Source organism: Zootoca vivipara, chromosome 5 (genome assembly GCF_963506605.1).
Source record: "Zootoca vivipara chromosome 5, rZooViv1.1, whole genome shotgun sequence".
Classification (NCBI taxonomy): Eukaryota; Metazoa; Chordata; class Lepidosauria; order Squamata; family Lacertidae; genus Zootoca; species Zootoca vivipara.
Window position 1 is genome coordinate 45,865,270 of NC_083280.1, and position 23,731 is coordinate 45,889,000.

The following is a 23,731-nucleotide window of genomic DNA, read 5'->3' on the forward strand; positions in this document are numbered from 1 at the left end:
TGATACAACTGATGGCAAGAGCACCTCAGGTGTGTGTTATTTGTACAATCAGTGCCTATTTGATTGGTCTTGTAAGAAACAGGCAACAATAAGCATGAGTTCATGTGAAGCAGAACTCAACGCTTTAAATTTTTCCCTCATGAATGTAGAGTGGTTATTGCAACTATGTGAGGATATGAGAGTTAAAATTTGTTGTCCAATTCAAGTTTATCAGGACAACAAAGCCTGCATAGAACTAATCCATTCAGAAGGGTGCAAGCAAAGAACAAAACATTTGCTAATCAAATTGCACCGTGCCAGAGAATGCATTCAGAAGGGAGTTGTAAAAGTCTCATATATGCCAGGGAAAGAAATACCTGCTGATGCTTTGACTAAAGCTGTTAATAAGGAACAACTTGGTATATATGTAAAGAAATTGCTTTTGTGCTAGATTTTCATAATGGTCAGAATGAAAAGGGGGAGGTTGTGAGCATTTTCACCCCTCCCATTCTGAAAATCTGGTGATATCTGCTGTTGAGAGGGAACAGTTAGGAATTGTTACTTTGTTGTTTTTCAGTCCTGACTCTGCTCTCTGCTGTGTGCTGTGTGCAGTTTAATATCTTCTGTAGACAAGATGGCTAAGTGAGAGGCTGTAACACTCACAAAGCCAGATCTGTAAATATGCAGTAGTTAATAGAAATAAATGAGGAATGTTTTGAAACCTCTACAAATGCTTCTGCTGTTCACTGCTGATTTGGTGCTCATAAAGCCCAGTTATGAGTCCATGATTCCCGGGTGTATGCTGAAGGTGTTCCAGACGTCCTGCCCAGGCATAGGGGCCTAAGAAGACCTGGACAGATCCTGGCATTTACCCACAAAGACATCAAGAAGAGATGGCAAGAATACACAGAGGAATTATACCAGAAAGATATGGAGGTCTCGTACACCCCAGGTAGTGTGGTTGCTGACCTTGAGCCAGACATCTTGGAGAGTGAAGTCAAATGGGCCTTAGAAAGCACTGCTAATAACAAGGCCAGTGGAAGTGATGATATTCCAGCTGAACTATTTAGAATTTTAAAAGATGATGCTGTTAAGGTGCTACACCCAATATGCCAGCAAGTTTGGAAAACTCAGCAATGGCCAGAGGATTGGAGAAGATCAGTCAACATCCCAATCCCAAAGAAGGGCAGTGCCAAAGAATACTCCAACTACCGCACAATTGCGCTCATTTCACACGCTAGAAAGGTTATGCTTAAAATTCTACAAGGCAGGCTTAGGCAGTATGTGGACCGAGAACTCCCAGAAGTCCAAGCTGGATTTCGAAGGGGCAGAGGAACCAGAGACCAAATAGCAAACATGCGCTGGATTATGGAGAAAGCTAGAGAGTTCCAGAAAAAAAAGTCTCCTTCTGCTTCATTGACTATGCAAAAGCCTTTGACTGTGTCGATCACAGCAAACTATGACAAGTTCCTAAAGAAATGGGAGTGCCTGATCACCTCATCTGTCTCCTGAGAAATCTCTATGTGGGACAAGAAGCTACAGTTAGAACTGGATATGGATCCACTGATTGGTTCAAAATTGGGAATGGAGTATGACAAGGTTGTATATTGTCTCCCTGCTTATTTAACTTATATGCAGAATTCATCATGCGAAAGGCCGGACTAGATGAATCCCAAGCCGGAATTAAGATTGCCGGAAGAAATAGCAACAACCTCAGATATGCAGATGACACAACCTTGATGGCAGAAAGTGAGGAGGAATTAAAGAACCTTTTAATGAGGGTGAAAGAGGAGAGCGCAAAATATGGTCTGAAGCTCAACATCAAAAAAAACCAAGGTCATGGCCACTGGTCCCATCACCTCCTGGCAAATAGAAGGGGAAGAAATGGAGGCAGTGAGAGATTTTACTTTCTTGGGCTCCTTGATCACTGCAGATGGTGACAGCAGTCACGAAATTAAAAGACGCCTGCTTCTTGGGAGAAAAGCAATGACAAACCTAGACAGCATCTTAAGAAACAGAGACATCACCTTGCCGACAAAGGTCCGTATAGTTAAAGCTATGGTTTTCCCAGTAGTGATGTATGGAAGTGAGAGCTGGACCATGAAGAAGGCTGATCGCCGAAGAATGGATGCTTTTGAATTATGGTGCTGGAGGAGACTCTTTAGAGTCCCATGGACTGCAAGAAGATCAAACCTATCCATTCTGAAGGAAATCAGCCCTGAGTGCTCACTGCAAGGACAGATCGTGAAGCTGAGGCTCCAATACTTTGGCCACCTCATGAGAAGAGAGGAATCTTTGGAAAAGACCCTGATGTTGGGAAAGATTGAGGGCACTAGGAGAAGGGGATGGCAGAGGAAGAGATGGTTGGACAGTGTTCTCGAAGCTACGAACATGAGTTTGACCAAACTGCGGGAGGCAGTGGAAGACAGGAGTGCCTGGCGTGCTCTGGTCCATGGGGTCATGAAGAGTCGGACACGACTAAACGACAACAACAACTGCATATTTTTAATTATGCAGTAGTAATGACTGAGGCAGTAGGGAGTGAACCAAGAATAAAAAAGCAGAGGCCAGAAACTGAGTTCAAAACAGCTGATTCCCAAGATGAAGTCTCTAGGTGACTATATGCTAGTACATTTTTTTATAATCCATTTTTGTGGCCTGTTTACTCTTCACCCCACTGAAATAGGGAGGTGGAAAGCAAAGAGGAAGGGACAGAAGTCTATGTTATGTGGCAGGTATCTGTGGGTAAGAAGAAAAAGTCATCTGCACTGAAACATGGGAAACATGAGACATTCACATTTTTTAAAATAAACTGCTCAGAATAGGATATAAGATGTGTAAGAGAAAAGAATAATATCTCTGCAAATCAAAATATATGCAAAATGTTAAGAGGCTATCTTGAATTCAACAGGCTAACATATCTCAGATCATTTAGCTCTAATCGGAAAACACTCCTTTAATTTAGCTCTAATTGGAAAACATCACTTTAAACAAAATGGAAAAGTTGCATTGGGAACTACAGTAAGACCCATCTGTTATGAATGAATGGACCTCAGCACTGCTCTTTTATCAAGTCACAGTAAAACAATATAAAAGTCACAGTAAAACAATATAAAAATGAACAAGGAAAATAACCCTGAAAATAACCCTCACTAATAAAGTATAGAATATATATTAATACATATTCTGAAAAAACTAAAAGGAAAGCAGATAAGAAGTGGAAAGTTACCTGACAAAGATTTCTGCTGTGCCAAAGGTTTTTTCCAGCAGGTGCAGCTTATAACTCCTGTGCCGTCATCCACTAGACAGTAGCATAACAATTTTAACCAGTTTGGTGGGAGTTTATAGAACACACACCACAAACATTTTTGCTCAGCAACAGCCTTTTTGTTTGTACCAGAGAAGCAAAATCTTTCTCAAAGCTCTCCCACCCATTTTACCTGTGCCAATTTCCTGCTGCAGCAAATCAACAGACTAAATGTGACTGACAAACTAATCAAAAGTCAAAAACACAGAATAGCTGATTTTCTGAAATTCTCCCCTACAGCGATTCTTTTCCTAGTGGTGTTGAGGGAATAGTCTGGATAGTGAAAAGATGGAGATGAGGGTCAAAGACAGACAGACACACTATCTGGGACTAAGCTGGGTTATGGGAGTGTGAAAGAAAGAGAAAAATGACTGTTCCATGGGCTACTGTTGTAGAGGCTGGCCAGGCTTTCCTGAAACATCTAACGTTTGTCTCCTGAAACTGATATAAGGGTAAGAATGCTTGCTATTTGATACATACACTGTTGACCAGGGACAGTACAACTTCTGGTATTAGCTGCAGCTTGAACTGAGATCACAAAGGGAGGATGAATGAAGGCAGAAAAGGCATTAGACATCCTCACAGTGAGCTGTCAACTTTTGGCACCAGATATTCACAAGGAGCTGGTCATTCATAATTTCTATCCAAGCCCTTCTGCCACATCAGGGAGACTTCTGGCATGATTGACCTATATTCTTGTCATTTTCCTTTTAAGTCCTTTCAGCAACAGGATACTCAGTCTGAGGGACCACTGGCCTTACTTAAGAGAGTTTAAAAATAGCAGCCCCTTTTAAGTGTGTAAGTGTAAACAAATTCCCATTTTTCAGTGCAGAAACAAGACAACCATCCACATTTCTTCCTTTATGCAGCTTTGCTTCTCAAACAGGAGTGCATCATGCCTCTCTGAACTCAGGCATGAGATCCAGCTGATGCAATACTAGCCAATTAGATCCCCAGCTGGCAGAGCCTTGCTTTTGAACTGGAAAATGCCAATGGAAGTTACGATTTATTTTGGGCGAGTCAGCCTGACTGCAGCTGAGAGAAGGTCAGGGAGGGGCAGCTTGGCAAGGTGCCCAAGAATAAAATTGGGAACAGCTTGAACATGAGGAGAAAGACAGCCATGGACGCAAGGAGGGTAGTCCTCCTCCTAAGTTCACTGGTGTGAACTTGGAAAGTGTTGGTGGTGAAGGGAGGGATGGCTGAGGAAAGCATAGCCTATGTCTTTGTACCAAAGAACAACTGTACAAGGCAAACATGCTAAGAACTAAACAAGCATTTCTTCCCAGGAACAGAAAATTATGCATCTAGCATCTCACTCTCTGCGCTGGGACATTCAAAAGGCTATGCCATTGTTAGTATGCTCTTCGAACCCCATCTCTCTCTGGGCTGTGGAAGTTGTCAATGAAAGTGAACATTCCCCCTGAAGGAACAGTTTCACAGCTTGGGGCATTCCTAAAGCGTCTTACAGGATACAGCAGTGGCCAGGGGTACTTTCTGCCAACTCTCATCTGGTTCCCCCATTTTGCCATTTACTGGAGCAATTAGACCTTGCCTCAACCCTATACCTTGGTCTCTTCCAGACTGGGTTGCATGGGGTTCTCCCCTTGCAGACTGATCAGAAACCTCCAGCTTGTTGTTGTTGTTGTTGTTGTTGTTGTTGTTGTTGTTATACTATATATAAAAGCAAACCTAATTTAAGAAGGCAGTACAAGCTAATGAGAATGGAGAAATTTAAGAGCTATCAGGAATAAGAATTTCTTACCTCCATAAGTATAAAAGACATCTCGTTCTTTGATCAGAACCACAGTTCCAAGAATATCCACCTGCCTTATTGGATGCCTGTTGTAAAAGAATATACCTATGAAAAAAGGAGATCATTATTGATACATACGGTACGTACAGTCTTATTTCAGCTAAGACGAAGAATGGACTGAGGGTGGTGCCTGGCTTATAAATCCTGATGCCCGCCCGTTTGCTATAGGGGTAGAAAGCCCCATGCACCTTCCCTAACGCCTCTTCCATGAAAAACCACTCAAGGCTTCTTAGGAAAGGGCTGTGTGACAAATTTGTCCCCCACCAGGTTGGGAGTGGCATTCTGACATTTGGCCAAAAGTGTCAATACAACATTATATGTCAACAAAGCAAAAAGTTGTAAGAGGTATTCATCATGCCAGTTAATGATTAAAGACAGTAATTATTTTCAGTTTACTTAAAAATGCCATGCCCCACTTGTTCAGACTTTGCAAGCAGTAGGCTGGGAAATGCTGCTGTAGGAGTCTCAGGATGGAGATTTTAACTACCAAAGGGTGAAACAGATGAAGAGTTTACTAAGGGAAACTGGAGTTTGCCAAGCAAGCAAGAAATGTCAGTTTTAATAAATGAAGGTAGGTAAGGTCTGTAAGGAACATGCTGAGGAATGTTCAGCCATGGCTTTTAATTAAAAATCTTTTAAAAGAAAAGAAAGCAATATTTATTCCTTACTTCTGTGACACAAACAGAAGAGATACTAAATATTGACTACACAGTGGGGGTGGGGGAACATTTTCTAAACAGCCTTGTTAAATTCTTTGGTTTCTGCATATCAAAATTCACCACACCTTTTCCTTTAAGCATTTTTGGAAGCAATATGCTCTGTCTTTATTTCCAGTTCTGTTTAACAATTATTGCCTATTTATCTCTTTCAAGGTAGCTTGAGACTCATCTTTTAGTTGCTTATTATTATTCATGAAAATATCACGTTCTTACATAAAGGAATAGGTGATGAGTCTTAAATTGGAACAGACTAAGCAAAAATAATGGTAAAAAATTATAGTTGTTTCCAGTCAGGGCAGTTTTCATCTGGCCAAGCTGCCCTGGTAATAATCATGTGAGAGATGAGCTGACAAGTAGTGGAAAAGGAGCTCTGGTTGAAGTACAGTTATGTTACTAGGGATACAGTATCTTACTGTCAGGACCCAGGATGAATACCCTGCCATACAGAAAGGATCTCACCTCCCTTAAAAACTGACTGAGCGGGAAGGCTGGTGAATATGAAACAAAGAAACACTTCCGCATCAATCCATAATGGGAGCTGTTGATACACAAACATCTTGCCTTTTAAAGTCATCAACCACTGGGCAGAAACTAAATCAATCTCTAAATGTATGGACCAAATGTATGCAGACAAACCAAAAATGTGCTCTACTTCTCACCTGCAAAAAAATCAAGTAAACAAGGAACATGTTTGTTTACAAAATGCAAATTCAGTCACCCTACAGACACTTGTCAAAAAGGGTTGATCCAAAAAACCTAATACATATTGGTGTCCTTAGGCTGATGGGCAATTTAATTTCTTTCACTCTTTCTGCATGGGCTAAGGCAGGGGTCATCAAACTTTTTCAGCAGGGGGCCGGTCCACTGTCCCTCAGACCTTGTGGGGGCCGGACTGTATTTTGAAAAAAAAAGGAATGAATTCCTATGTCCCACAAATAACCCAGAGATGCATTTTAAATAAAAGGACACATTCTACTCATGTAAAAATATGCTGATTCCCAGACTGTCCACGGGCCGGATTTAGAAGGCGATTGGGCCGCATCTGGCCCCCGGGCCTTAGTTTGGGGACCCCTGGGCTAAGGCATCATTTACGTGCGATTACACTAATGCAAAGGAGTTTATATCACTTTGCACTTCCTGCATTATTAGCCCTCAAATTAGAAGCCCATAGCTGTAGGACAGTAATAATAGTTTAGGTCCCTACATTCAGGTATTTTTGTGGTTGGTCACCTCTGACCCTCATTGGACTGCTCTGATATTCACCTTAAATATTAAGAAACCAAAACAGCAGACTCATTCAAACAGTCAACAAGAAGAGCAGCATAGCAAGGTTTCTCAGCTGGTGGTTTACTCATAAGCATAAATGCAAAGCACAAGGCTGCAAATAGCAACTAAAGAGCAAACTATAATATGTGACAAATACTGTGTGGAAATCTGCAACTCCCACCTGCCTTCAGAGCAACTTCTACATGTCTTAAGGGTCACCTTAAGACAGCTTAGCATGTGCAGAAGCCCAGGAAGCAGCAATTGAGCGAGCCTAAGGACATGGAGATGGAAGCATCCCCATTTCCACTCTCTCCAGCTCCCCCCCTCCTCCCCCCCCTCCTTCCATGGGCAGCAGTCTGGGCACTGAGACTGAGGCGCAGCTCCAAGTCACCGGCTGCAAGCTCATCCAGGCTGTTGGGATCCTTCTGACACTCCCTCAGCGCCTTTATCGCGACCTCTCCCTCCTGTCTGCAGCTAGTTGTACTAGTATGGCCACTTTGAGGGATAAGCTTGATGGGTCACTCCTTCCCAATGACATACTGACAATTCCAGGGACTGAATTTCTCCCCTCTTCTTTCCCCAATCCAATGACTTTACGCTACATGGGATGGGGTGGAGACATATCCATAAGAGAAGGGACACTCCTCTTGATGGTGGTGCATATTGCATCCACCATTCTATTTCCTTTCCTGCAGGGGAAGATTAGGTGGCAGATCAAGGCCAGGAAACTCAAGCAAGGGTTTGATTCATGGGCTTCCTTGAGGAAGGAAGGCTGGGACTTGGAATATACAGATTGTCTCATTTTCTTTTGCTGTTTTAACTATCCTCAGAGCTTCTTTCAGGCACAGGAGAGAAAAGTTTTATCTGGAGCCAGATTGTCAGTCCATAGCATAGTAATGCTAGGCTTTTCATTAAAACCAGTGATGTTATACATATCATAGCAATCTCATAACTCACCTGGAACCTGTTTTGATTCTTTCATTTCTTGTAGATCTTTAATGTACAGTCTTGCAAAAGCTGAAAAGATAGGATCCAGTCCCCATAACAATGAAGGGACCTCTTCTTCTGATTCTGTGGCTGCGGCGAACATTCAGAAGTGAATGACGTGGCTCCAAGACCATGTATCAACCCAAGACAAGCAGAGCTTCTGACCAAATGTTTGCAAGTCTGTGGGGGGAAATGTGTGTAACATAAACATTATGCTAGCTTGATCAGTTTTTATGATTTTAATTGTTGATGGTATGACAGAAATAGGAAGAGTGCTAAGTGCTCCATGCATTTTATGCAGCACCTAGGCTCTGCTAAAAGGAAAGAAACAAACAGGTTTATCACAAGAGGCGGAATTTCAGCAAGGACTACAGACTGGTCACAGCATGCTTTGCACCCCACTGTCCAAAACCTTGCATCAATTTAGAGTTGCCACCTTCCTTGCTGACAAAATTACACTTTTAGTAGCAATCAGGAATACAATGTCAGTTATTACACAATGACTAGTTTCATTATCTCCAGTGCTTTCCCTTAATTAGTTCCATCCCTGGCATGCACTCCATGTGTTGTGCAATCCTCCTGTGACCCACTGGAAAAGCAGGCATGGCTTGTGCTTGTTTTCTTTTCAAATAGAAGGTTTGCTACTTGTTTATATTTGAAGCTATCAAAAGAAACATATATGAAATGCAAATTTGGGAGTATCATTTCCCCCATTCCATCTTCACCGTCTTTAGATCTTACTTAGTTTGAAATTTTGAGTGAATACTTGATATGGCAGTGGTATATAAACATATTACCTGCCAAATCTCAGCAATGAATTTACACAGGATATGAATGGTAGAAAGTGTTGTTGAATGGATGGGTTGCATACAACTAAGGCATACTCAAGAGTAGTTCCATTTTTGTCAATGGAATTTAGTCAAGTTCTTTAATTTCAATTGTTCTACTTGGAGTATGACTCAGTTGGCTACAACTCATTATGGTTTTAAAAATGTTATTTCTACCTGCCTTGAACTGCATGAGGCTTCGTGCACTTAAAACCAAAATAAATTTTCCCAATAATTAATTTGAAACACAATGTAAATACGAGGATCATTTTGCAATACAAATCAATGTGAATGAAACTGTTGTTTAAAGTCACAGGCCACCACAATGTAACATTTATTCTTAAAGAAAATGTTTAGCAACCCTGAAACACTATTTCCATAGTTCATGTCATCTGTAAATTCACAGTCATGAGTAAACGAAAGCAAAGAAAATGCAGTTGCTAGTGTCCGATTATGGTTCTATCTACATTGAGCTATGCATTTTGATGAATGCAGCATTAGCTGTGACTTTACAAAGCACACAAGTTGCTAAAACAAATGGATTGTTTTGCCTTTAGGTTTACTTCCAAAAAGAATGATGGTGATGATGATGTTGGTGTTGATAAGAGGCCAACCATAACAAGTACAGGTACTTGCAGTCATGAAAACAGTCAAAAGTGCTACCATTCAATTACTACTAACCACAAACTAGGAATAGTAGCTGTGCTAGGCTGCTAAAACATCAGACAATAAAGAGACTTGTTGCACCTTAACAACAAAGCAGATTTGCTATCCAAGAGTTAGGCAGGAAAAGTGTATGGAGTGATGAAGTGGGTAGAAATTGTGGCACATATTTGATTTTGCAGTTTAATACCAAAAAGTTAGATGCATTAAAAGAAATATTGTGGTTCTTCCTACACATTTCCCATCTTTATTTTCTGAATTCTTAACTGGACTGGAAGTGTTTGACAAGGGCTGTTCACCAGGGGGCTGCTCCTCTTGCTGAGTAAGAAAGCTTGCAACTTATAAGGTCTGTGCAGCTTGACTTTTTCAGCTAAGGGAGGAATTCAATAATGACCTACATAGACCCTGCTATGCATGCAGTAGCGGCAGCAATTAGGCATTATTGAGGACAACGGGATAATAAAGTAGTCTTAAATCCACTAAAGCTTTGAGAACTTTGTATGATTAACAGTCTTATGACTAGATTAATAGAGAACAGTTCTGCATAGTCAGAAAATCACAGTGCAATGCATATATACAGTGGAACCTCGGTTTATGAACACCTCGGTTTATGAATTTTCGGTTTATGAACACCGCGGACCCATCTGGAACGGATTAATTCACTTTCCATTACTTTTAATGGGAAAGTTCGCTTCAGTTTATGAACGCTTCAGTTTATGAACAGACTTCCGGAACCAATTACACCCATGTTTCAGTTTATGAACGCTTCAGTTTAAGTACTCCGTGGACCCGTCTGGAACGGATTAATCCACTTTCCATTACTTTCAATGGGAAAGTTCGCTTCAGTTTATGAACGGTTACTCCGCGGACCATCTGGAACGGATTAATCCACTTTCCATTACTTTCAATGGGAAAGTTCGCTTCAGTTTATGAACGCTTCAGTTTATGAACAGACTTCCGGAACCAATTGTGTTCATAAACCGAGGTACCACTGTACATAACTCTAGGTTAAGAAACCAATTTGTCGAAAGAAAACTAAAAAAATATGAATGTGGTGTATAGATCTGTCTCTCTACCTACTGAGCATGGTTGATGAGATGGAAGCATCCCCATTTCCACTCTCTCCAGCTCCCCCCCCCCATCCTTCCATGGGCAGCAGTCTGGGCACTGAGACTGAGGCGCAGCTCCAAGTCACTGGCTGCAAGCTCATCCAGGCTGTTGGGATCCTTCTGACACTCCCTCAGCGCCTTTATCACGACCTCTCCCTCCTGTCTGCAGCTAGTTGTACTAGTATGGCCACTTTGAGGGATAAGCCTGATTGGTCACTCCTTCCCAAGGACATAAGGGAGTTGCTGGATCCCTTGATCACTTTGATTGCCCTTATATATAGTGCATAGCTGTACAATAGCCTCTTTGAGGTGCAGTGACCAGAATGGTATACTGTATTCCTAGAGCAATCTCACCATATATTTTAATAAAAGTAATATATTAGAAGTTTTATTTTTTATTCCGTTCCTATCAATTCCCCACATGGAAATTGTCCTTTTCATAGCTGCCACAGAGTGGGCCAATGTTTTCATTAAGCTATCAGTTACTGCTATTTTTGAACCCAACAGTGTATATTTGTCCTAACATGCATCCCTTTACACACTTTCACATTTCAAATTTTGATGCCCATTCCTCAGTTTGGAGATATCTTTTTGGAACTCTTCAATATCCTTTTTTGTTTTATCACCCTAAATAATTTGGTGTCATCAGAAAACTGAGCCACCTCACCCCTATGAACATGTTTTCCCCCTCCAGAAGTGACATCGCAGGGGAGCAGCCACAGCTGTTACTGGATTCCATCTTTCATCAGATCCAGTCATCTTAGCCAATGTAGTTCAGCAACCTCTGGAAGACAAGTTTTTAATCCCTGCCTTAAACAAAAGGTAGAACACTTGTATAACAGCAGTCAATAATATGAATCCAACTTTTTGTCACCATCATGGCGGAACTGTAATAGTGAACACCAAAGATATCAGAGCTTAGCAGGTAAAGGGAAGCATATGAAAAAGATTGGAATGAATAAGAAACAACAGAAACAGAAGGATAAGTGGAAAACATATTTAATCTAGTTCTTTAGTCTGTTAAAATACAAAGGTTTAAGGAATTGGGAACTGTCACATCCCCCATCAAGTCCAGTTAATAAATACCTATTGATAACCTTGCTGGCTCAAGTGGATGTGAGAAAAACTCTATGATGAACTATAGGCTGTGTACATACTTCAAACCATAAGTCTCTCAAAACAGAGACAGACAGGAACAACAATATCAGTTTTGTGTTTTACTGCCTCCAAATAGATACTGTACCTCCAAGAACAGAGAAGTTAACTGCTTGCATTCCAAGATGAAGATGAGATTGGTTGCCAGAAGAAAGTGGGAGGGTGAGATACGTCTGTGGATTTTGGAGCCTACAAGGCCAGACTGTGTGAGCCATACACAACAACAGAAGGGAGAAAGTAAACTTTCCAGATGAAAACTATTTTTTAAAATAGTTTCACAACTTTTATTGTCACAACCATCCTGCAGAGTAGGATTTCAATCTGCAGACAATTTGAAAAGGGGAATCAATTGCGTGCATACGCAGCTGCTGCAGCAGAACAGCATCAGGCAGTGCCTCCAGAAGAGTTGGAAGGGACTCTGAGGTCATCTAGTTTCTTTTTCTTCCAAAAAGGCAGGCAAAAGTGCACTTCATAGGCATCAAAATTCAAAGTAACCATTTGTGAGCTGGCTCTAGATGGGTACTTTTTAAAATTGAGTCACAGAACTGAAATCCATGCATGGTAAATCAAGAGCAGATAGGCTGAGGGTGTTTTGCATCTGCCATCTTCCTTGAACGCCCCCCATATGCCTTAATGACTGTTAATGGCTGCAACTTGATCCAAGGCTTGGATTGGAAGGAAAGGGAGATCACAGACCTTTTCCTGCTGCTGCCAAGGAGAAGCCAGCAAACAAGTGTGACAGCCAGGGTGAGCTCAGCTGTTCCACGTGCAAAGCGGCTCATTTTCAGCCATTTGTTCCATGGTGTGCACCTCCTGGAGCAAGGAAGAGGGTGACCAAGTGCAGAAATTATTTCAGCCTTCTTGGACAAAGGAGGCGAGAGCTGAACCACTGGGTGGGAGGAGCCAAGTGTCAAAAGGGCAGACTTCATTAAAGAAAAGCAGCTCATGAGAAACCAACTCTGATCTGGGGTGACAGCCAAGAAAGCAAGGAATGTTTATGTCTGGGCCAGGAATCCCTTCTGCACACCAGCACAAATATTCTTTTTCATAGTCTAGCCACCATGCAAGGTGGAGATGAAAATGACGTTATCCTGGTCTTGGAGCAGATAGTCCAGCTCCCCCATCAACTCCCAATCTGCGTCATTGATCAGCACCAAGATTCCAGGCAGCACAGAATCTCCCTGCACAAACAGTTCTGGCCTCTCTTTCAACAGGTTCTCTTTAATCCACACCAGCAAGTTTCGAAAATCCCAAGGTCTTTGCTGGCTGGGCAAAGTCACCTGATGTTTTCTTATCCCATCAAACAAGAGCTCTGCTCCACCTCTGAACTCCAGCTGAAGAGACAAGGGCGCCACCATCTTTCCACATGAAAACTATTTGAAAAGAGTATACAGTACTACCTCCTGGAACACTGTGAAAAAAGGCTGCACTATTGCCTCTACTTTGAAACTGTGGAATTAATATCTGTGTAGGTCATAATGGGTGCCTTGTGCATTAAACTATTACAGTTCAGCTTCATTAAATGAACTAGAAGCAAACATTTTTTTTCAGGATAGACTAACTTATTGCAGTAAAGGTTACAGGTAGGTAGCCGTGTTGGTCTGAGTCGAAGCAAAATAAAAAAATTCCTTCAGTAGCACCTTAAAGACCAACTAAGTTTATATTTTGGTACGAGCTTTCGTGTGCATGCACACTTCTTCAGATACCTTCAGATACCTATCTGAAGAAGTGTGCATGCACACGAAAGCTCATACCAAAATATAAACTTAGTTGGTCTTTAAGGTGCTACTGAAGGAATTTTTTTATTGCGGTAAAGTTTGCTTAGTCTGTCAAACTATATTCTGATACAGTATGAACAGCTTGAGAGGATAAGAGCCCTGATAAGACCTTAAATCCATCTTGTCGGCCAGCAGCCCATTTCTATGGAATATCCACAGCTTCCGTGCCTTGCAACAGCTTACCCTGTTATCTGGGCTCAGGATTTAGTATTCAGAAGTGGACTGTTCCTGACACATTGCCCTTTGTTTATTTTTTATCCTTTTTTTTTAAATAAAAAAACTACTTTCATTTTAAAGCCAAGGGCCGCAACCATATCTTGTGGCAGTGAATTCCATAAATAATTTGTGTTCTTATGAGCACAAGAACTCTGCTAGACCAAACACATATCTAGTCCACTCCCTAGTTTTCCACAATACAAACCGGACATCCATGGGGCCCTTAGGGCATGAGGGAAAGAGCCTTCTCCCGCTATTGCTCCCTAGCGAGTGACACTCAAGACACACATTGCCTCTAATCCTATATGAACATAACGATCAGTAACGAACCTGTGCCTAAATTCCCCTGTCCAAAAACTCCACATACACAGCCATACATGGAGGGAACAGGAAGCCTACCCTTTTTTCTTTCCCCTTACAACCGAGCACAAAGGAATTGCCAAAAACCACTAAACCAGCACAAAAGAAAGTTTCCCCTTTTAACCGCCCCCCCTTTTTTCAAACTGCTGTAATCTCTCCCCCTCCTCAAAACGGTCGACGCTGCCCCACTTACCCGCCAAAGAGCTCGGCGCGCTCCTATTGGTTCTCCGCCGCTAACGGGCGTGTTTCTTACGCGTCACGCGCATGGGACGGGAGAGGGGTGTAGGTGGGTGGCGAAACCGGAAGGAAGTCTACCTCAGGCGGCCACCCTTCTCTTTTAAGCTCCTCCCTCTCCGCCTTCCTCCGCCCCCGTTTCCTTGAAACCCGGCTACGTACAGGGTTGTGTATGAGAAAGAGGCGGGGGGAGTCATAGTCAGCGAGAGTCCGGGAAAGAGGCATCTGGCGGAACTCGAGTGAAACCGCGCATGCGTAGTTTAGTGTCAAAGCGAGGCGGTGAGAGTGGAGCGGGAGGAGAGCGAGTTGGGCGTGGCTTTTCTACCAGGCTCTCTATCGAGAGTGGCTGAGGAGAGAGTGCGCATGCGTGACTGTAGTTGGGAGCGAGCGAGGGAGAGAAGCGAAGTGCAGCCGGGCTTGGGTGGTGGTTGGAGGTGGGGGAGGAGGAGAGGAAATCGGCATAAGGAGGCTTATTGCTCTGCCCCGCCCCCACAGAGGAAGTGGGAACACAGAAGGCGGCGGCGGCGGCGAAGACGAAGACGTCGGATCCGTCTCGGGCCGGGTGAGAGACTGAAATGAGCTTCCCTGTGGGTCGTGGGCTCCTTTATTCGCAGCGCTTTTCCTTTCCCACTTCCTACCCCCCCCTCCATACTAAGAAAAGTGGGGCTTGTTGTCGTTACGACCGTTGGTACTGCTTCTCCTTGGTGAGGGGTGAGGTCTCCTTCAACCCAGACTCCTATGGCTTTTCTTTTCTACACAGAAGTAAAAAGGGGGGCGGGGAGAGAAGAGATTTATTTCACACGCCCCCTGCTTTGTGGGGTAGCTCCACTTTATCCCTCAAAAACTGTGGTGGAGCCCCTCCCTCACGCCTTAAAGCAAAATCCATCATTGACTTTGAACAGTTGTGGAGATTGGTTAAGTGTCTTTCGGGGAGGGACCTGAGAGTTCGTGAGTTGTCAAGGCGGGACGGTCTTTCTCACTTTCCTCTTCTCTCCAACAGGCGAAACTGGCTCCCAACGCCCATTGGATAAGGAGTCTTTTTATTTTATTTTACCCAAAACATGAAGGAGGATGTGCAGTCTTCACAGTGTTGGAGTCCTGAAGCTGTTTCATCAAGGGAAAGGAGGCTTGTCCTGAAATGGTGCCTATAATCCTTGTTGCTAAATAAGTAGTATTGGAGTACTGTAGTAGGATTTGAATACAGCTGTCTGCCCTTTTGTTGTTTGGCACAAGTATCCTCCACCAGATGTTTTACTACACCATCAAAAATATTATGCTGATGTGTTTCTTTCAGCCCCCAGACTGCCACAACTGATGGCTGTAGACCATCAATGTACTTTAGCTAGTAGCATCTTTGGGACCTTGCCATGTACTATGGTATGGTTATTATGAGCAAGAAATTTGCGATCAAATGGTTCTTTGGCTTTTAAAGCTAGCGAGATAGACTTGAAAGTTGTTGTTCTACTTGATATTGGATTATTGTATACTGCCGCTAAAAATTAAGGTCAAAAACTTTTTCTGTTGCTTTGCTGGCAGCATCAAAGCTCTAACGTGACATAACTGCTGCAATTGTGTGCCTTTTATCCCTTTGGATCATAAAGCAAGGAAGAAAGGTGTTGGAAAAAGCCAAACTATTGTCTACTCTGAGGTTTTGATACAGTTTTTGAGTTAGTTTAAAAAGCAAAGATGTCATTCTTCAATTTTCGTAAGATCTTCAAGTTGGGGGGTGAGAAGAAAAAGAAGCAGTATGAGCATGTCAAGAGAGACTTAAACCCAGAGGACTATTGGGAAATTATAGGAGAACTTGGAGATGGTGCTTTTGGAAAAGTATTCAAGGTAAGAAATTTTGTTTTGTCATATTCCTGCTGTAATCCTGAAATATGAACACTGTCTTTTTCTATAACCTGTAACTTGGGAACATCTCACTATATCATAAAGATTTCATTATCCTTAGAAGGATTTTGGTTATTCTGTTTTTAATTATGCGGAAGTATGGAAGGAGATAAAAAAAAACCTGGAAATTTGGAGTAGACTAAATCTATCGCTATGAGGAAGAATCTCGACTATCAAGATGTCAATGCTGTCAAAAATGCTATTATTCCAAATGATCCCTATAATAATGGGACATGCTGCTTTAAATAGTGGCAGAAAGAACTGGTAAAGTTCATATGACAAGGCAAAAAACCTAGAATTGAGTATAAACTTTTGACGGAGATAAATGACAGAGGGGGCTTTGCATTGCTGGACCTCAAATTATACTATGAGGCTGTATGTCTTTATTCGACAAAGGAATGGATGATTTTGAAAAACACCAATATATTGGACGTAGAGGGGTGAGATAATAGATTCAGCTGGCAGGGGTATTTGGGCTATAACAAAGTGAAAGCACATAGAGGCTTCCTCAATCATATAATTAGAAAATCTTAATACACAGTCTGGGAACGATACCAAAAAGTAATTAGAACCAGATACACCATGGTGGTTATTGCCTTTGGAAGCTATCGCGGTAAAAAAAAGAAAAACATGAATAGCAACTGGGTGACATATAAAGACATATTAGAAGAAGATAATGATCAATTAAAAATCAAAAACTTTGAAGAACTTAATTAGGTTTGGATTGGTTACAGTATTATCAACTAAATGATATATTTAAAGTAGACAAAAAGAATGGATTTGAAACACAGATATCTAAATTAGAGAGAATTATTATTAAACAATAAGAAAATATTGTCAAAACCTATAGATTACTATTAGATTGGGAACTAAAAAATGAAGAAGTGAAGGACGTAATGGTAAAATGAGAACAAGACTTTGGATATCCTATTTTAATGAAAGACGGGGGGAAATTGTGGAAAACAGATTTAAAATTCACCGCTTGTTATTTGATAAAAGAAAAATTGTATGAAAATGATTTACAGGTGGTACCTGATTCCAAGTAAATTGGCTAAAATTTATAAAAATAATAAGAGCACATGTTGGAGGTGTAAACAGGGGGAAGGAACCCTATATCATATGTGGTGGACCTGTCCCCAAATTTAAAAAAATTGGAACATGGTCTATGAAGATTAAAGAAAATGCTCAGACAAACATTTCCCCAAAGACCAGAGGCCTCCTTACTGGGTATAATGACAAAAAGCATCTCAAGAGAAAGCAAAAGAGTTATTTCTTTATGCAACAACTGCGGCTAGAATGTTCATTGCCAAGTACTGTATTGGAAAACGGATTTGATTCCAACTAAGGAAGAGTGGCAAAAGAAAGTGTGTGAGTATATTGAACTAGCCAAAACAACAGAAGCAATAAGCTTAAGGATGAAGAAAGAATGGGATTGTTTTAAAAGTTATATGTGTAAATATGGTTCCCAAATCAAAACTCTGATGTGCCTAGAGTAAATTTTACAAAATTACAAAATATTTAGAGGAGTTATTATGTATAAAGAGAAGTTTGATAGGATTTTGACACGGTACAAAAGAAAATGAAATAAAGTGAGAAGAAGCTGTTAAGAGGTAGAGGGAAGTCAATAATTATTATTTAAAGTATGCAAATATGTCTAGAAGAATAAAGTAGAAGACGCATGTCATTGTAAAGGGAATTGTTGATGAGTATTTTTGATTGCAATAAAAATCATTTTTTAAAAAAGAGATTGCCTTGTTCACCCTCTTGGGTGGCCTATCCAGGAAGATAGTGGGCTGTGATCCTGTTGATTCCCCTGAACCTCTCATTTGTTTTGGTTGGTAGTACTACTGTTCTTGAGATAAATATTTAATCTGTTCTATGCCAGGTTGCACTCCCAGCATCAGGCTCAGATTTGGGGGTGGTTCCTGCATCTGCCCTATTTATGCAGGTGCCTGTGACATAACTATCTGGTCTACCATCTTGAACCCTTTCCTTGAGAAATCAGATCAAGTCTCATTTGTTCATGGTTTAGTCACTCCCAGGTTAGATTATGTAAAGTATCCTGCATGGGGCTCCTCTTGAACACAGTTCAATTGGTTCAGAATACTGCCGCGAAACTGTTACCTGGAGTCACCAGGAATTTTGTTGTACCAACTTAACAGCTTTTGATTTCTTCCCAGGGTCAATTCAAGAGGTTGATTGGGCCTTAAATGCCCTGACAGCCTGGACTGGACAAATCAGCTTGAGGTTTGCTGTCCTCCTGCTGACACAGGTGCAGCTAGTTTGAGTGAGAGAGGCCTTTTCGATGGTTGCACCCCGGTTGGGGAATAATTTCTCCAGGGACATGTGCATGCCTCTTCATTACCTGCTTTCAAACATTCCTTGAAAACTGTTGCTTTCAGTGGGCATTTTTTAATTGAGACTTTTTGAATACAGTTGTTTGTTTGCTCTCTGCTGGTTTCATTAGATTCTACTTGATTATATTGTTTTGTTTTTGTATTTAGCCACTTTAACTGCATTTGCATAGAAAGCCAAAGTGTAAATGTTGGAATACACAAAACTAAATCTTTGTCTTAGCTTTTAATTAGCATTAAAAGAGGAAGATAAAACACTACAAAAAAATCACTTTTACTTTTGAAAATTATTGTGAAAAGTATAGCCCTTGTTTAGGGAAGTTTTTAATGTTTGATGTTTTAATGTATTTTTAACCTTCTGTTGGAAGCTACCCAGAGTGGCTGGGGAAACCCAGCCGGATGAGCAGGGTAGAAATAATAATAATAATAATAATAATAATAATAATAATAATATATTATTATTATTATTATAGCACAAGGACAGGGTGGGAAACCTGTGGCCCTCCAGATATTATAATACTCCATCTCCCAGTAGCCATTGTCAGTATGGTCGGTAGTTGGGGATGATGGGAGTTGTGATTTAGCAACTCCCAGAACACCATAAATTGCACATCCTGTTACAGCATTTCTGTGGAACATGGTTTAAAGTGTGTCTTGTATGACTCATTCATACAGTTATAGATGCCAGTCTCCTGATCTTATTGCATCATGTTAGTTTCTGGAAGTTTTGCACATGCAGTGCTATTCTCTTCAAGTTTAGTCAAAAGTACCGTAATTATTTAAGGCTGTACATTTGATAATTTAATCATTCAATTCCTTGCTTTAATCATGGAATATGCTTTCATCTTCCTGAGCAGCACAGAAATCTTAGATTCAGTATGGGATTAAGATTCATGACAGTAGAAAAGACTAGCTACAGTTATCTATTATTGTGCATCAGACACAACATTCTCAATACCAGCAATGAGTTGAAAATAAAAGCAACTTTATACTAGACTTCCTCTGTTATACATAAGCACAGAAATCTTATTAGTTTACATCCCACCTTTCTTCCCAAAGAAAGATTCCAAAGATGGCGTATCAGTATACTGTACATAATAGTGCAGTTGATATTATCCAGGGTTAATAAATTTTAATTCTTCAAATCAAGAAAGTGTGGTGTGCATGCTGATTCTTGCCATCTTTCATTAGTCACTTAAGAGCTGGGTGTATACCTCATGAGTAATCTGGAGTCTTTCTTTCACACTTCAGTACATGGAGTGTGTATGTAGAATGTATCCACCCATCCCTTTATAGAGCAAGTCATTTTCTCCAAGGTATAAGTTAATTCTTGTTAACCTCAAACATTTATTTTAAGAGGAGGAAGCAAGGTCCCAAAAGGGCATATTAGCTATTCATGTATATATTTTTGCTTAATTATATTTTTATGGTAGAAAAAAACACTCAAGATTTCAGTTTTGTCTTGAACATAGCACTTCCAGGATACTATTTTCTGAGCAGTCTCCTAGTGCCATGGTTTGGGATTCCCTAAAGCCGTTTTAGGGTTTTATTTGCTCAGATTTCAGTTTCTTTTTCATGCTGCATATTTATCTCTGAATTTAATAAGGAATTATGAATAAACTTTATAGATTTCTGCCATCTGTCAGTTTCTGTTTCTCAAGATGTGGAAATGACCATCAGTTGTACAGTTAAGCATTTGTTAAAACAGTAGTTAGTTTTTCCTTCCAGCTGTCTGTTGCTATTCTCCACTTAATTATCCATTTTTAGTTTTGTGCCTTTGACTGGCCTCTAATCTCTGCAAACAATTTCTAGGAGGCTTGTGGAATTCTGCAATAATACGCAGAATGGGTAGAATATGTTTTTCAACATATTGATAGCATTTAATATACTTTCAGGACAGAATGAATATATCTTAAAACATTTTACATTATAAGCCATAATTGAACCTTTTTAAAAACAAAACAAAAAACCCCTGCATTTTGTTGAGTTAAAAAAGCATTCTGTAAACTATTATTTTATGGGATTTGATTTACTGACTAATAAGAGGTGATATCCACGTTATGCTAAGAGTAGATAATTATTTAAAGCCATTGATTTAATGGCTGGGCTCTGAGTGCTACCAATGTTATCCCTCGGTGATTTTATAACAGGATAGAATTAACTGTATCAAGGCTGCATAAAGATATCTCTATAAGTATTCATCTTATAACAGTATAAATAGTATAGTGCTTTTCATTTCCTTATAAACAATGTCATTGTATTAGCAATGGGCAGGTTTGAGGTCTGTCTAGATTGGTGTGGGGAACCTCTGCCCTTGGATGTCCTAGTAGACCTATGAGTCCCGTTTCCACCAAAGAACACTGACCTGCCAATCAGTTAACGTCACTGAGTGGTATCAGGTAATGAACTGGGCATGGAGTTCAATTCCCCACAGGGAATGTATTGGCAAAGCAGACCCCACCCCCATGGGTCACCCCACTCACCTGTCAAAGTTGACCCACAAGGTGGGGGGAAATAAAGGTCTGCTCCTCCAGCCAAAAAGATTCCCTACTTCTGGTCTAGATATTCCAAAGAGGAATATGGATTGGATGTGTATTGGGGATGTGGTTTTGTAATACAGGGTATCCAGTCGTTAGCTACTAATTTTGGTGCTTTTGCTTCTGTACTTGGGACAGTAATTGGGACAGCTTCTGTACTTGTACAGTAATCCATCTGCTGTGCTAATTTTGACTTTTTAAAAGAATAAGATAATCAGTTGAATTTAAAGTGGTAAATTTGATATAATTCATAAAAGTTAATAAAGGAAACCCAACAAAACAAGCTGAAAGTTGTGACATTCGTAACTAGGGGAAAGGGCACTGAGACTGCAAATTAAATTCACTATAATTTGAAAAAGTTATATTAAACTAAATCAGGCTTCTGGAAGTTTATATGTTTGATCTTTCTTGTCTCTTTATTGTTGTGTGATGTCATCTTACACACTATTTCCTGAATTGAAGTGAACAAATGTTTCTAACTTTCATTAAGGCAATTTTTATGCATATGGTTTTTATCAGTAGGAAGAGAAATATTCCTCTGGGGCTTCTAATTGTGTTCTAATGGTAAGGAATCCATTATAATAAAAGCAAAACTTGCTCTTGGTGATCATATTACATGCTTGTACATTGGATAGCAACAAATGTTTGCCTCGGGTTACAGAATTTTCAGCTATTTCCTTTATCCAGACTGAAAAGCTTTATATTAGCATGTTTTTATTTCTGAAGAAAGCATTATGAATAGCCTGTTCAGTAGACAGTGGCTGCTGTGTTGGTTGGAAATGACAGAAGATGCAAAGCAGATAAATATTGCATCTGACAAAGGGGCTATGATGTATGAAAGCTCATGTGACAATGCAACTGTTAGTCTTTAAGGTGACACAAAACACCCTGCAGGTCAATGATACTGAAGCAACCTAAGGAGGCATTCGTATGCAAAATTCTGAGTTGCATAGAATGCTTTATTAGCAGGTTGTGATGTTGACAGTACTACTTCCAACACTATTTCCCTCTGCTCGCAATTTAGTCAAACAAACAGGTTGTTCCTCAAATTACAATGTACAGTACAGTGGTACCCCGACTTATGAAGACGATCCGTTCCGCGGCTGTCTTTGTAAGTCGAGGTTTTCGGATGTTGAAGCTCTGCTTGTGTGCATGCGCAAAGCACAATTTCGCACTTCTGCGCAGGTGCAGACCAGGCGCGCGCGGTGTTGTCGACTTCAGAAGTCGAAACCTTCGGAAGTCGAAGCGTTCGGATGTCGAGGTATGACTGTATAGTAGTCACAAGGTGCGCACATTTGTATCATGCCAAGTGTATTGCAGTGCATTGTGGAAACAATGTGAGGTTTGTATTCTAATACAGCCAAGAATATAGGATTAATGCTATGTAGATTTCTAGGTTGTTGGTTTAAAATATTAATTTATCTGTATATATGTTACCTGTGAATCTAAGCCATTTTTTAAAAAAATCATTAGTATGATTTATTCTGTTTGTTATGAAGACATTTGTCCTGGGACAGCAAAGCTGGGTACTCCAACTCTGCCTTTTGCAAGGGGGCCAAAGGCCACTGGGAGGATGCACCCTCTCCCTCCTATCATGGTAAGGGGAGACCAGTCTGAACCCATCAGCCAGTGAAGGAGCAGCTATCTCCTTGCCACAAAGAATACTGAACAACGGTCGGTTGCTCAGGGACAGTAAGGAAAGCATGGCCTAGTCCAGGCATGTCAAACCTGCGGCCCTCCAGATGTTTTGGACTACAATTCCCATCTTCCCCAACCACTGGTCCTGCTAGCTAGGGATCATGGGAGTTGTAGGCCAAAACATCTGGAGGGCCGCAGGTTTGACATGCCTGGCCTAGTCTCATCTACTGTTGGGGAACTGACACAGGTGAGTGGTGTTGATTATTTCAGTCATTTGTAAGCCGCTGTGAATATCATTTGATCAAATGACAGGGTGTCAATCTTATTGGAACAGGCAAAAGTAGCATTGGGTCTAAATCTCATTTATGTGCATGCATATGTAGAATACATGATTATTAGGCAATAAAGTTTTGCAGTGGTTATAAAGAACCACTAGGAACGTTTGTACTGATTGGCTCTTTGGTATGTGACCAAAATGGCAACATTAGAGACAGCAAAATAGCATTAGAATGGTAGGATGGATGGTAAGGTGATACCGTGTTTCTCTGAAAATAAGACACCGTCTTATATTTATTTTTCCTATTAAAAAACACACACACTATGGCTTATTTTCAGGGGATGTCTTATTTTTTTCCTCCTCCTGCAGTGGCCGGCATTGCTGCTGCGCCTATCACTGTCTTATTTTCAGGGTATGACTTATATTCCTTGAATGCTTAAAAATCCTGCTAAGGCTATAGGGAAACAGCGTAGTGCTTTTTCCATTGCAGCATTTTGATTATGGGATTTTCTTCACAGGGAGGCTTGCCTGAAAAAAGATTAAAATCTGTTTTTGAATGGTCATCTTAAATGGATCAGAAGCTATTGGCAGTCATTTTGAGATTGGCAAGCTTCTTCTA

At 40.8% G+C, this 23,731-nt stretch overlaps 3 protein-coding genes across 8 annotated transcripts in view; 1 reads left to right on the forward strand and 2 right to left on the reverse strand.

Moving 5' to 3' along the window:
- Positions 1-14,505, reverse strand: part of STN1 (STN1 subunit of CST complex) — a 37,561-nt gene extending 23,056 nt beyond the window's left edge. The window contains exons 1-4 of one of the 4 annotated variants that reach the window (XM_035133363.2): positions 14,373-14,505; positions 8,042-8,251; positions 5,049-5,144; positions 3,209-3,280 (exon numbers count right to left, since the gene is read on the reverse strand). In XM_035133363.2, coding sequence (XP_034989254.2) covers positions 3,209-3,280; positions 5,049-5,144; positions 8,042-8,174 — 301 coding nt within the window. In that variant the 5' untranslated portion in view covers positions 8,175-8,251; positions 14,373-14,505. Of the gene's footprint in view, positions 1-3,208; positions 3,281-5,048; positions 5,145-8,041; positions 8,317-11,337; positions 11,448-14,372 lie in introns of those variants that run through there. The other 3 variants (XM_060274720.1, XM_035133365.2, XM_060274721.1) reach the window with 3 other exon arrangements.
- On the reverse strand, positions 12,553-13,453 carry LOC118093724 (ubiquitin-related modifier 1-like). Its single transcript, XM_035133373.2, has one exon. The coding sequence runs from the start codon at positions 13,181-13,183 to the stop codon at positions 12,878-12,880; it is 306 nt and encodes a 101-aa protein (XP_034989264.1). The 5' UTR covers positions 13,184-13,453; the 3' UTR covers positions 12,553-12,877.
- Positions 14,506-14,617: 112 nt separating the features above from the next.
- SLK (STE20 like kinase) overlaps positions 14,618-23,731 on the forward strand; it is a 46,920-nt gene continuing 37,806 nt past the window's right edge. The window contains exons 1-2 of one of the 3 annotated variants that reach the window (XM_035133912.2): positions 14,618-14,975; positions 15,414-16,249. In XM_035133912.2, the coding sequence (XP_034989803.2) occupies positions 16,100-16,249 (150 nt within the window). In that variant the 5' untranslated portion in view covers positions 14,618-14,975; positions 15,414-16,099. The remainder of the gene's footprint in view (positions 14,976-15,413; positions 16,250-23,731) is intronic. The other 2 variants (XM_035133911.2, XM_035133913.2) reach the window with 2 other exon arrangements.

What these genes read in the sequence shown, in the direction of transcription:
- LOC118093724 (XM_035133373.2), bottom strand. Translation starts at nt 13,183, where the DNA reads ATGGTGGCGCCCTTGTCTCTTCAGCTGGAGTTCAGAGGTGGAGCAGAG.